General features: G+C 48.6%; 1 protein-coding gene and 1 long non-coding RNA gene across 12 annotated transcripts in view; one reads left to right on the forward strand and one right to left on the reverse strand.

Moving 5' to 3' along the window:
- The window catches only part of FGD3 (FYVE, RhoGEF and PH domain containing 3), an 80852-nt gene that overhangs the window by 42174 nt on the left and 24613 nt on the right, over window positions 1-14065 (forward strand). For 9 of the 10 annotated variants that reach the window (XM_054688710.1, XM_054688713.1, XM_054688714.1 and 6 more), the window contains 4 exons: window positions 10093-10166; window positions 11458-11930; window positions 12750-12839; window positions 13528-13664. In XM_054688710.1, the coding sequence (XP_054544685.1) occupies window positions 11502-11930; window positions 12750-12839; window positions 13528-13664 (656 nt within the window). In that variant the 5' untranslated portion in view covers window positions 10093-10166; window positions 11458-11501. Of the gene's footprint in view, window positions 1-10092; window positions 10167-11457; window positions 11931-12342; window positions 12458-12749; window positions 12840-13527; window positions 13665-14065 lie in introns of those variants that run through there. The other variant, XM_054688715.1, reaches the window with a different exon arrangement.
- LOC119232038 (uncharacterized) lies at window positions 706-13620 on the reverse strand. Of its 2 annotated transcripts, none has more exons than XR_005121991.2 (3): window positions 13524-13620; window positions 6920-7009; window positions 706-1370 (listed from the first exon to the last, which is right to left on the reverse strand). It is a non-coding gene; the product is annotated as an uncharacterized LOC119232038 (long non-coding RNA). The 2 variants fall into 2 exon arrangements; XR_005121990.1 differs by lacking the exon at window positions 706-1370 and adding an exon at window positions 5229-6009.

Raw genomic sequence — 14065 nt, forward strand, 5'->3', positions numbered from 1 at the left:
CAGCTATCAGTTGGATCCTCAGCTCCCTCACATGGGGATCTTCGCAGCATTGCTCCAGTGTCCTCACCACATGGTGGTGCCACTCACCCCATCTCCTCCCCCTACCCTCATTTCTACATCCCCACCCCTTGGTGTGACCAGGGAGAGGAAGACAGAAGCCCAATGCTGGTCATGATTGGCTTCAGAAGTCATCCTGGTCATTTCCACAGTGTTCTAGTGCCTATGCTGAGTGGTTAGCCTTCTTCAAATTGGCGTGGCTGCACAGTGTACATACTGGGAGCTAACCCTCACTCTGGCTGTCCAGAGGGCTGACTGTCACAAATATTTTTTCTTGGCCAGTGTCACTGGCCATGGGGACACTCTCTTAGGATAGGAGGACTCTCAACCCCAGTTCTTCTTTGAGCCTTATTTCCTATCCCACTCTACTTTTTGTCCATCACCTGTCACAGCCTCTCACCTCTTAGTTACCTGGTCTCCTTCCTCTGTGCTGCCAGAGTTCATCTCTGCCATCTTAGGCCGTTTTTGTAAACTGGGACCTGGGCCTCTAGCTCCAAATGGGGTCCCACTGCCTGGATGAGTGATGGGGGTGGGGAGGATGGTGGCAGATGCTGTTCTTCACAGCTATGCTGGAAACATCTGGTTGGCTACTTGCCCTGGGCCTGGCACTTGGTTTTCACAAAACTCCAAACATGCATCCCATATTCTCTTCAGTTTATGGAGGAGGAATTGGGGCTCATAGAGACTCGGTGGGACCTGTGCAGTCTAAGGCAGGCCCCTTTGCTCAGTCCTGCCAGACCCTGCTGGATACCCTCTCTGAGGGTCTGAGGTGCATATTGCCCACAGATCTGCTCAGAAAAGCCCACCGCGGGTCACTCAGGATGGCTGTGGCCTCATACCCAGAACCACTCAGGGGTATCAAACAGCCTGTTAAACTTTAAACCACCACGGGGCAGTGTTCACTATCAGTCCCACCACCCTGCAAAGGAGGCAACAGGCAGTGGCTCTGGGTGTGTCAATGCGGAAATGCAAATGTGCTGTCTACGTGATCTGTGACGCTCATTGCAAAACCAGTGCGAGGAAGTTGTGTTTGTGGCTGCCTGAATATCAACCAGAAGGAAGCAAAGGCAGGTGAGTGGGGCAGTTTCCCGGGTCTTTGCCACCCTGAGAACCTGCACTGGTTCTGTAGGGGGCTCTTTGGGGGCACAATAAGCAATAGCATTTGGGGATGGATGTCTTCAAGGCAGGAAGCTGTCTGGTGGCACCTGGTGGCGTCTTTTTGGTTCACTTTGTCTTCCTGTGTCTCGTCCGCATTGTCTGTAAAGGTCAATGATTGTACGCTTTCGGTGGCAAGTGTAGAATCCTGGTCAATCCTGGAGATGCGGGAGAGAGTGTCGGGTTGGTCAGGCTCTGGCAAATGTGAACCTGCGCCTGGGGGGTGGGGCCAAGCTGGCCAGGCTCAAGGTGAGCTCTGTGGCTGGCATACCTGCCCGGCCAGCACCTGGCTCTTGTCCTCACAGCCTGGGACAATGCACTCTCCTTTAGCTTAGGTCAGGGAGGGATAGGTGGTCCCAGATACAGTCCCTGGGAGCTAGGCCTCCCACATGATGTGGTTGTAGAGTTTCCTCTGCAATCTGCCATCACATTCTGACAGAAAGGCCTATCTACCAAGTGCCACTCAGAAGGAGGACCAACACATTAGGACTTCCTCTGACCTCTTGTATGCCACCCCCCCCCGCTGTTTCCTGTTTATGAAATAAGGTTGAATGGTGCCAGGGCCCCAAAAGTGACCATGGCATCTGTGGTGACTCCCTTGGCCATTCTTGCAGATGTACTGAGGTCCAGCTGGGCCCGAATCCAAACCTATTGGCCCTACAACTCTCTGGGTCAGTGACCCTGGGGCTCAGTGGGAACAGTGGTGGATGGGAGGAAGTGGTTTTTTCCCTGCTGGGCTGTTGCAGTAGGCCAGAGGCCCCAGTTCCGCTCCTCAAAGCTCAGGCCTCTTTCTTGCACGAAAGCCTCCTAATGTGTAGTGGCCCCAAATTTCTGCACATGCAGAGGCCTGGGCACACTGTTGGTTGTCGAGGTCAGAGGGAAATGAGATCTGATGCAAGGCTCTGGAAGATGGGTGTGTGTTGGCTGCTTGTGACCCTGGGAGCCCAGGGCTGGTCCCTGCATTCACAACAGTGACTCAGGAGTCCCTAGCCCCCATGCCAGAAATACCTATCTCACAGTATTCTCTCCACCTGCCCCAGGTGGGCTCTGATGACCCCGACAGACAGATGAGGAAACTAATGCTCCATAGTAAAGGGGTGAGTGTGGGAGTCAAAGCTTAATCTCGGGCTGGTCAGAGCATGGGATGGATGTGGCACTCAGACTTAAATGGGATGTCATCCCCATACATGGTTGTCACAACTATGAGATCCACCTTGGCTCCAGCCACTGGGCTTCACGCCCACTTCTCTTCACCCAACTGGGCAGTCTGCCAGCTCCTCCGATGGCTTGGCTCACTATTGTTTGCCTTGCATCCTTCTATTTGAGATGCTGTTCCATCTGCCTGAAATGAAGTTCCTGCTTTCTGTGATATTGTTCCCTCTGTAAAAGATGCTATTTCCTTTAAGTTTTGTCCCCTTTGTCTGAGGTGCTGTTCTCCCTGTCTTAGGTATTGTTCCCTCTGTCTGAGATGCTGTTTCCTCTGGCTGAGGTACTGTTTCCTCTATCTGAAGTGGTCTTCCTTCTGAGGTGCTCTACCCTCTGAGATGCTGTTCCCTCTGTCTAGGATGCTGTTTCCTCTGTTTGGGATGCTCTTCCTTTTGTCTTGGATGCTGTTCCCTCTGTATGGGATGCTGTTCTGTCAGAGATACTGAACTACCATGAGTGGTGGTGATAACTCGTCACTTAGGTCTTCAGTGAAGTGGATAATGACTTACCTTCCATGTCAGCTATGGTGGCTTCAGTGGGCCTCCATGGAGCCCATTAGGCCCAGGATATACCTGGAAGCTCTTGTGAGTGTGGTATATGACTTTGGGAGGGTAAAATACCCTCAGGATCCACTTTTCACTGTAATAATTTGACAGGGTCATGGGCACTCAGAAAAGATGGCATGGAGCTGCTGACTGCACCTACTGACTGTCAATACGAGGTGGGGTTTGACTTTCTGTAATCTTGACTTGTATTTTGTATTTTCAGCATTTGTACTCAGCAAAACATGTTTTTGTATATTTATGTAAAAGTTTGTTCTAGAAAGGAAGTAAAGACTAGAGATACTGATTCAAATCCATCCCTTCACTAATCACCAAACATTCTCAGCAAGTCTGACTTTGAGCCAAGCCAGGACCATGTGAAAGAGGGTGTGTTCTAGGAGGCATTATTATCCTGGGAAGGCCTGTCCAATTCAGGGATTGGGTGACTAGGCAGCTGCTGCCAGGCTGTTCCCACAAGGGGGATGTCTGTGCCAATACCCTGGGGTGATACCTGGGGAAGTTCTGACTATAGGGAAGGGTATGGATGACAACTGTATTAAAGGTTTCAGTTGAGATTGGTGGAAGGTGCTTGTTTGCTTTGTTTCATCACTTTTTTAAGTGAAAAATTTCAAACATAATCAAAAGTGGAGAGAATTATATAGTGAGGGTGCCCATGGGAGGAGGTCAGAATAGAGGAGCCCCTTTCCCCTGCCCCAGGCATGGGCCTGGGGATCTGGGGAGCTGCAGGGATAAACTGGTTTCTTCCCAAGACTAGTATGAAAAATTTCAAAGCTATAGTGATGCTCCAAATGTCCTCCCCAAACATATTCTTGCCTTATCATACATCTAGCTACCTGTGCAGGAAGATTTAGTTTTTATTCTAAAGGCTGTGATTTTATTTTCATACCTGCTTTCAATATATGGCAATGGTCAGTGAGTGGCTAGTGTTTATATTTATACTCCTTCTAGGTAAAAGTGGAATAAAAACAGAAACAAAATAGAAAATAGGAGTAAAATGGATAAATATAGAAAATTTAAAAATAGAAAATAAAAGGAGGAAGTGAAAGAAAATATTAATATATAAATAAAAAGGTCAAATAAAAACAGCGTGGTGGCCATTCCCCAGACATGTCCAGCCCTACGTGCAACACACCAGACCTCATCACAGTTCCTGGTGCCAAACTCTGTGCATTCCTGGATTGCTATCTGGGAGTTTCTGTTGATCCAGCTTTGGGCAAAAACCATTGTACTGTGCTGGTCATCTGATTTCACAAGTCCTACTGTAGCTGAGCTGGACTAGTGACAGGGGCCTGGGGGCTTCAGGAATGCTGGATATAGCCCGTCAGCCTAGCAAAATGTTTGGCTATGTTTGGGGTACAATGTGCACTGCCACAGATTTTAGGGACCTTTGCAGAAATGTTGTGTCCATTTATAGATAAAGAAACTAAGGCTCCAGGAAGTGAGCTTTCCTCACATGTCCTGCCAGTAAGTGGCAGAAGTCATCACACTAAACATAGAGTGTGGGCCTAAGTGCTGCACTGCAGGAGGTGCCTGTGCCTCAATCCATGGGGACTGTCACATGGAGTGACCCAAGGAGATGGCTGGGCCAAAGAGGGAGGAGTCCAGGCAGGGCTTGCACCTGACTATAGTTGGCAGAGCTTCCCAGGTGAGCAGGGGCTCCATCCTTCCTTCTCCCTCAGGGTGTGCCACTAGGGAGGTGTCAGGGTCTCAGACTGCAATCACCCAGGGCATTGTCCTGCATTTTCTTCACCACATTTACTGACAATGTAATAATGACACAGGGCTTTGTGTTCACCTTTGAGGTATCTCTGAGGCTAATTCTACACAGGCCCCACCCCCTTCCCCACAATGGGGGATTTCTCAGAACTCAGATGACAGGCTGTGTCACAGCCACTTGTAGCATGGGACATAGTCTGCCCACCCCTAGGTCCCTGGGGCCTCCCTCACTCTCTGGGATCTGTGTCAGGTCCCCCTGTCATTGTGCCCCATCCTGGGCTGGGGCTCCTGAGAAGCAGGTGGCAGTGAGAGGCTCACAGGCAGTGCAGGCTGGGGCAGGAGTGGGGGCCTTGCTGCAACTGTGCTCATGGGCTGGGGCTTCCGGTGTGTTTGTGAGGAAAAGAGGCAGGGTGTGTCAAGGCTCAGGGTGACTGGGGTGCTGGCAGGGAGTAAGCCTTAGGTGCTTGCGAATTATTGTCACCCTGGTGCTAATTCACAGAACTTCTGACATTTATGAAATGCTTTCTTTTTTAAAATTTTTTAAAATGGCCCTCCAGGGGGTCTGGGATGAAACTTGAACAGGGGATCCCAGTGCCAGGGTAGATCTGGGAGGGCCACTCCCCAGCAGCAGCTGAGGGCCCCTGCATTTGTGGGGTTGGTGGTCAGGGGCTTTTCCCTTTCCCACCCCACCGTTACTGTAGCCAAATTCATTGTCATTCAGGAAATGAGCTTCATGAGGTGCTGGTTGGGGCAGTGCTGATGATTCAGCCCTGAATTGGGGAAAAATGGAGGAGTAGATGTTCCATTTAAGCCCAAGGGCTTGCTTGTGCACACCTGTCCTCAAAGTGTACCAGATCCATGACCCACATTGGGGCGGAGATGCAGAGGCCTGTGTGAACCTTCTGTTCAGCTCAGAGCCAGGGCAGTGCCCATAGAGCAAGGGCCAGGTTCCAGGCAGCCCCTCAATCAACATGCCACAGCTCCTAGAGGGGCATCCCTGATTTCCTGAATGGTGGTAACAGCGTGGACTTGTTAGGAGTCCTCAAGATGCCAATGCTGTGGTGTGTGACCTTGGCTGGGAGAGGATAGTCTTGAAGGATTGTCATGCTTTTCACGGTTATCACCACAGGGGCCACAGCAGAGGGGAGAGATTAGGATCCTTGGTGTGCTCTTCCCTCGAGCCCCAGCATGTGCAAGCAGTGAGGACTCCAGTGCCTCCATACTTTCAGCCCCAGCTTCACCCCTTTGATGTTGGGGGCTCTCATTCCTGAAGATGGAGATGGATCACCAAGCTCGTCACGGGCAGAACCATCTAGAGCATGTAGACCAGGCAAATAAGTCAATGTGGGGTCACTGACTGCCACAGCATCCACTCTGGCAGAGTTCAGAGCAGCCTGGTGATCAGGCACCCAGCACATTCACTACTACCTCACCACCATTTCTCAGAGACAAGGCTGGTGCTGAATGAGAAGATATGGTGGCCTACTGAAGGGGAGGAGTGAGAGCCTAAAAGTTACCATCTTTACCACATTTCCGAGCAGTTCGGTGGTGTAAAGTACCAGAACTTTCTCATCTTCCCAAACTGAAACTACATCCCCATTAAACACTAACTCCCTCTCCCCCAGGCCCTGGCTTCCACCCTTCTACTTTCTGCCTCTGTGAGCTTGACTGTTCTAGGGACCACATATGGGTGGAATCCTTTTGTCACTGGTTTACTTTTCTTTGTCCTCACGTTTCATCCATGTTGTAATGTGAGTCAAGTGGGGCCCCATGTACTGAAGCCAACAGTTCCCTGCCCACAAGGGGCCACAGGGTGCCAGGTGACAGCAAGAGAGACAATGAGATGAAGGTTTAAGGGGGGCTTCTGAGCTGCTCCTGAGGAAGGGACATCCAGTGGCAGATGGAGCTGGGTAGCAGGCCAACTTGTGGCCTATCTGTAGGTCTGGTTCAGCATGGCACCTGCACATGGTATGTGTAATCATACCACTCATATAAGTGGTCCATGATGACCTGGGCCAAATTTTTGTGGTTCCTGCACATCCCTCAGTCCCATGTGGGCCTTTAATGCTGGGCAGTGGCAGCCTTGGGCATTATGTATAAGGGTCTTCAGGCCTTTACTGAGTCCTACAGCAGGCACAGCTCATCTGGGGGCAGCAGCTCTCCTGAGGTCTATTTGGCTAGAATCTGTTCACCTAGGGTCTGATCATCTGGGGTCTACTCACCTGGGGTCAGTTCATCTTGGGAAGGCTCACCTGGGGTTGGCAGGAGCTGACCTCATTTAACTCTGGCATCTCAGACTTCTACAGGGAGAGCTGAGAGAGACAATGTAGAGAGACCCAAATAGCTCCTTAGGATCATGTGGTGACAGATCCCCAATCTTGGCTGTGTCGGAGTAAACCAGAATTCAAGCCCAGGGGCTTTAGGGCAACAGGTCTGAGGGACCAGCTCCCTGTGCTTGTTCCCTTCAGGGTTAGCCTCAGTGTGCTTACCAGAAACATGGATCATCACTCACCACAGTGATGGACAGCAAGTATATGAGAGGACTCAGTATGGTACCTGCACATGGTATGTGTAATCACATGCATGCATTTATATGTGTATGTGCACACAGGTGTATGCATGCACACGCAAAATTCATGGGGGCATGTGAATATGCACATATCCATTTGCACACATTCATGTGCACCCATGTATACACATATGGACAAGTGCATGTATGCGCACAAACATGTATGTTCCTTTCCTGAGCTCTTATAGCTAAAGGATGGCACATCCCTACTAGAGGCTGGACTCATGGTCAGGGGTTATGGTTTGAGTAGGAATTAGAAACCAGTTATATTAGTTTTTCAGGCTGCTGCAACAAAGCACTGAAGCAGGGGCAGGCAGCTTAACCAGGATTTTTCACAATTCTGAATCTGTGGATTTATAGTTTTCATCAAAACTGGGAAAATTAGGGCCTCCGCTGGTGGTGCAGCGGTTGAATACTGGGCTGCGAGGCTGCCTGCAGCCTCTGCAGCGCTGGTTCGATCACCGGTAACCGGCGAGGGTCTCACATGGCGTGCAGACCTCTCCAGCGTGCCTGCTGCTCCCCTCAGCAGTGTATTTCATTGGTCTGCCTATTCTGTTCCCACTCTGGCTCTGGTGAATTCTCTCACCCTCCTGCACTTCTGACTGTACCCAGGGCTTGTATAAATAAATAATTAATTAAAAATTTTTTTTTTAAAAAAACTGGGAAAATTATTATTTCCTCAAGTATTTTTCCTGCCAATCCTGTTTTGGGGATTCCCATGATACATACAGAGACTGTGATCATGAATATCATATTGCTTGAAGTTTCCTACATCTGACTTACGTTCTTTCTCTCTCTTCTCTTTCTCCTCCCTGTCTCTCATTTTGGATCGCTTCTATTGTCTCTCCAAGTTCACCATGTTTAATTTGCCATTCATCCCTTCCAGTGTATCTTTCTTTTTTAAGATTTGTTTATTTATACAAGCACTGGGGTACAGGCCAGAGGCGTGGGAGGGTGAGAGAATCCACCAGAGACAGAGTGGGGAGCAGAACAGGCAGATTGACTGAAATACACTGCTGAGGGGAGCAGTGGGTGAGACAGGAGAGGTCTGCCACGCCATGTAGGAATCTCCCTGGCCGACCGGGAATTGAACTGGCACCGCGGAGGCTGTGGACAGCCTCACAGCACTGTGCGCAACCCGCTGCGCCACTGGGGATGCGCCACTGCGCCCTTCCAGTGTATCTTGATCTTGTACTTTGTGGTTCTCACATCTACAAGTTGAGGTGCTTCTCTTTATGTCTTCCAGTTCCTACTGACCTTGGGAAATGACTACACACAGGCACTGCAGCTGCCTCTTGCACTGCAGCTGTCTGCCATGGTCAGTTTCAATCTCTGGTGTTTCCTCCTGGCTAGGGTAATGCATTCCCACCCTCTGTGTGCCTGGCTGAATACTAGACATTGTGGTTCTCCCCTTGCTGGTACTGGATATACTTGTGCTCCTAGCTTTATTCACGGACAAAGTCTAATTGCTTGTAAGCAGTTGACACCGTTAAGATTTGTCATTATTTGTTAGGTGGGACCCAAGCAGAGCTCACTGTGGGGATTACTACTCTACTGAGACCCTTCTGAGAACTTTATGGCCATAGACCTTGGGGTTTCCAGTTGGGTTGGTGGGATGGGCATATTCAGGGGATATTCCTCTGCCTCCCTCAGCCAGTTGCTGCTCCATTCTGTTTTCCCTGCAAGCCTGTGCAGAGCGGTCCTTGGGCCTCTCTGCTTTCTATTTCTCCTCTCTGTGTGGGCTCTCCCCGCATCTTCCAGACTCTCTTTGTATCTCACTCAGGGTTCAGGGATTTGGCTTGGAGTCTCTCCCTCACCAGGTAGCTAGGCAGCAGAAGACTGACTCCACCTCACAGGTAGCACTTTCCTGCCTGGTGTAGGTGGCTTTCATCTCTCAAGCTGTTGTTTTGCATTTTATCCTTCCTTTGGTTAATTTGCATTTTATCCTTCCTTGAGAAGATACCTTTGATTTCTTTACCCCATCTTGACCAGAAGCAGAAGCCCCTGAGTTCAGTTCTCAGTAGGCTCCACCTGGAATCAGAGGGCTTCATCTGACATGAGATTGAGCCCATGGACCACATTCCAGCAGACATATTTTAATGGTTATGTAATGTCTGATTTCTGGAAACTTGAGTTTATCTCCTGTGCTATGAGAAGAATGCAGAAAAGCATGTATTTTCTGTTTAGAAATCTTAATATTTCTCCCCATTAAGCTTGTTAAGAATGTGGCAGTGGCCCTTGAGAACGTGCTCTACACTGATTCCGATGCTGGTTGAAAAGACTCTCAGTACCGTGGCCATGAGAGAAAGAGAGGACAGGAGTCTGTTGCACATGGGCTGGTGCCCACTGAGTTACCAGTCACACCATGAACACAGGAGGCACTGATGCTCCCTTCCCACAGCGCTGAGCCTAGGGGCATGAGGGTCAGGCCTGGGTCTGTGTGTGTGTGTGAACAGCCGCGTGCAGTATGAATGTGGGGGTGCTGGGAGATTATGGGCAGGAGAGATCTGCGCTGGGCCTGCACACTGAGGGAATTCTCCTCCCTGGTATGGAAGCCATGTAGCTGGAGACAGGCTTAGAGCTGGCCCCAAGTTTGCTGCCAGGCTCTGATACTGCAAATGGGGGAACTGCTGCTGGTGTCCAGTATTGGGGGCCAAGAAGAAGGTGCTCTGTCCTTGCAGCCTCTTGACTTCCAGGACCTGCCTCTCCAGTCTCTCTTATTAGGCCCACACCTGAGCCCTGGCTGCTGCTGTGCCCTCACAGAGATGGTTCACTCCCCAACCTGTGTTTTTAGAACTTCCTGACCTGTTCCTTTCAAAATTACAGGACAAGAAAGAGATTTTCTGCAAACTGTGCACAAACCCTGGGAACACAGCAGGACCTGACACCCACCACCTCAGGTACCGGCCTAACTCTTGGGGATTGGTCATGTGGCTCTTGGCCTGCATCTTCACTGTGGGCCCACAGGAAGATTTGGGAGTGTCAGCCTCACCTTTGACCCTCCTCAGCGACTCCGCAGTTCTCTGTTACCTAGAATTACATTGAACTGACTTTTGTCAGAGAGAGGCTCCAGGAGAAATAGGATGTGAGGGGGTGGAGGAAGAGTGAGGGTAGAGACAGAATAGGGATAATGACATAAAGGGGTCCCAATGGGCCCTGCCTCCCCTCAGAGCCTAATCAAAGGATAAAAGTACCTTACAGACAGATGCCCCTGGGCTCACAGGTATGTGCTATTATTTTGCACATATATTTTCTTTTTTTTAAATTTTATTTTTATATTCCCCATATAATTGCAACCCCCTTATTTTGACCCCAATCCCTCCCTCCCCCCATAGTGTGTCTCTGGTTCATAGTTGTTTGTTGATCTTGATTTTTTCTTTCTTATAGTTGTTCTTTTTCCTGGTCCCTTATTTAGGTTTTTTAGATTCCTGCTATGAGTGAGACCATCCGGTACTTTTTCTTTCTGGCTTATTTCACTGAGCATGATCCCTTTCAGCTCCATCCATGTTGCTGCAAATTGCATGTGTTTATCTTTTTTGATTGCTGAGTAATATTCCATGGTGTATATGTACCACATCTTCTTGATCCAGTCATCTTATTTTTGGGCATTTGGGTTGTTTCCATAGCTTAGCTATTGTAAATAGTGCTGCTATAAACATAGGGGTGCAGGTGCTCTTTGGAATTAATGTTTCTGTGCCCTTTGGGTAAATACCTAGGAGTGGAATTGCTGGATCATATGGAAGCTCTATCTTTAGCAGGTTGAGGAATCTCCACACAGCTCTCCATAGTGGTTGGACCAGTTTGCACTCCCACCAGCAGTGCAGGAGAGTTCCTTTTTCTCCACATCCTTGCCAACATTTGTTGTTGCTAGTTTTTTTAATATGTTGCACATATATTTTCAATTCACTGATTTTTCTTTCCTCTGTTCCTTCCTTCTTTCCCTCTTTCCCTTCTTCCTCTTTCCCTCCCCTCCTTCCTTCCTTGTAGAAGAATTTACTTTTAAAATAAAATACCTTCCATTTATCATTCTCCCAAAAACCTGTCTATGTAGGATCCAGCTGAAACTGATGGGGTGCTCACTGACACATAGTCTAGGCCCCCTCCAGGTTGATGTTCTGTTCCTGGGGCCTGTACCTAGGGGCTGTTTGACAGCCTGGTTGGTGTTCAACTGTGCTCATTTTTCTCTGACAGGAAGCCTCTGGACAGCCCCCCAAGGAGTTTGGTAAACTTTGAAAATGGAGCCAGGCAGGAAATCTTTAGTACCCCCAAGTTCCATTGCTACCCTGGAGGGGCCTGGCAATGCCTCCCTGGAGCTGCCCAATGCAGACCTAGAGAAGCTCCGAATGTTCCCCATTGGGCCTGGAGCACACCATGAAGACCCAGCCACTGGGAACCCTGGCAGCAGAGCTGCTACGGATGGCACCCGGGGCACAGACCCCACAGGGGAACCAAGTGGCGACATTAAGATCCCCAATCGGGATAGTGGGATCGACAGCCCGTCCTGCAGCATAGCGGATGAGCACTTTCCCTGTGAGGAGGGCAATGAGGTGGTCCCACGCCCCACTGTCCTGAGGCTGCACCCTGACAGTGATGTGGGTAAGGGCTGCATCGAGGAGCCTGAACTTGAGAACAACCCCTCCAGGGCCAACATGGACCCAGCCAAGGTAGGTCACCCTCATCCCAGGCACTGGGGTTGCAACTGCTGTATGTTGAATTTTGTCAAATGATTTTTCTGCATCAAGTGAAATGATTATGTGGTTCCCCTCCAGCTTCATTCTCCTAATGTGGTGTATTACATTGATTTTCATATGTTAACCATATTTGCATTCTGTGGACAACCCTATTTAGTCATGGATTTTAATCCTTTAATATGCTACTGATTTGGTTTACTAGTATGTTGCTAAGGGTTTTTGCACCATTAATCATGAAGAATATTGATCTATCACTTTCATTTTTTGTAGTGTCTGTTTGACTTTGGTATCAAGGTAATGGTGACCTCATAAAATGAATTTGGAGGTGTTCTCTCCTTTTCAATTTTTGGGACAAATTTGAGAAAGATTGAAATTAATTTCCCAGTGAAACCATATGGTTCTGGACTTTTCTTTGTTGGAAATTTTTTTCATTGCTTTTTCAGTTTCTTTCCTTCTTATTGGTCAGTTCAGATGTTCAGTTTCTTTGTGATTCAGTCATGGTAGGTTGTGTGTTGGCAAGAATTTATCCATTTCTTCTAGGTTTGCTGGCATTCATTTGTTTACAATAGTCTCTTATGATGCTTTTTGTTTATGTGCATTGGCTCTAATATTACCTCTTTCATTTTTTATTTTAACCATTGGAGTCTTCTTTTTTTTTCTTAATCTAGCTAAGAGTTTGTCGATCTTGCTGATTTTATAAAAAACCAACTCATAGTTTTGCTGATTTTTTCTATTATTTGCCTGTTCTCTATTTCATTTATCTCTGATCTCTTGTGTCTCCTCTCTCTGCAGTGCTCTGAGCCCCAGAAGCTGCTCCACATTGCCCAGGAACTCCTGAACACTGAGGAGACCTATGTAAAGCGCCTGCATCTGCTGGACCAGGTACCACATGACCCAGTTCCTACCTATGTCCACTTCCAGAGCTTTAGCAGGAAGTTCCAGAGGTAATCACCCTATCTCTAGCATTGACTAGGCCTTCCAGTTGCATTATGAATAATTTCAATACTAAAGCTCAGGTAAATTTAAACCTTCTCCAGAAACATACTTTATGTTTTCAAAACTATGGCTTTAGACTAAGATCTTGTCTGGTCATCTTGGGTCCTTTCTTCCTGGCAGTCACATTGTCTGACAAATAAATGGCCTCTGGCCATCTTTCTGCCTCAACAACCAAGATGTGGGGAGGGGCACTCATCCCTTCCCTGTGGCAACATGGGGCTTATGAGCATAGGAACAAGGCTCTGATGGAACCAGGGTTTTGACAGCCATTGCTTCTGTTTGTAACTCACATACAAAGAAAAGAAATAGGAACTGAATTTCCCATGCGATGTGGGTGGAGGAAATGCCTGTCCCTGTCCACAGGGCTTGCTCCCTGCCTTACCCCAGTCCTTAGCCAATTTAAGCTTGTTTTAAGACCTTAAGGTTATTGGCACCAGTTTGAGGAAATAAGAAAACAAGAGATGACAGTGGTATCTCCCAAACTGAACCCCCCCATACTGCAGCAGAGGCACTATGGAAACCCCCTACAGTGGTCTATGCTCAGTGGCTATTATGTGGGACCCTCTGTACCCAGGTTTTCTGCACCAAGCTGACAGAAACGGGGATCCCTCCAGAAGTCATCACAGGCATCTTCTCTAACATCTCCTCCATCTATTGCTTCCATGGGCAGTTCCTCCTGCCTGAGCTACAGAAACGCATCACAAAGGAGTGGTGAGTAAGACTCATAACACCCAGGAAGTGGGAGGCTGACACCTCTTGGTAGTGGGGTGGTTGGCTCTGTAGTGTTGGTGGTTATGAGTCATGTGATTCTGTCACAGCAGTTCAGTTGACTTCTCCCTGCCACATTGGCTCTAAATCTGGGGTTTACATGCCTACAAGCCAGGCAGGCTCATAGAGGCCCTATCTCATGGTGTCAGGGCTCCTTTTCTGCTTTGTCTTGGGTCAAACCCCCATATCTTCTTAGTGGTGCCAAGCTTTAGTGTCTTCATCTGCAAGTGAGAGTAAATTTAATGCCTACCCAAGGCTTTATGGGATTTAGAGGAGGTTTGACATCTGCAAACACCAAACAGCAAATCAGCAGAGGCAGAGGCTTGTTTTCCCTCCCAGGGAAC

This window comes from Talpa occidentalis, unplaced genomic scaffold, assembly GCF_014898055.3.
Source record: "Talpa occidentalis isolate TD23 unplaced genomic scaffold, MPIMG_talOcc4v2.1 talOcc4.7, whole genome shotgun sequence".
Lineage (NCBI taxonomy): Eukaryota > Metazoa > Chordata > Mammalia > Eulipotyphla > Talpidae > Talpa > Talpa occidentalis.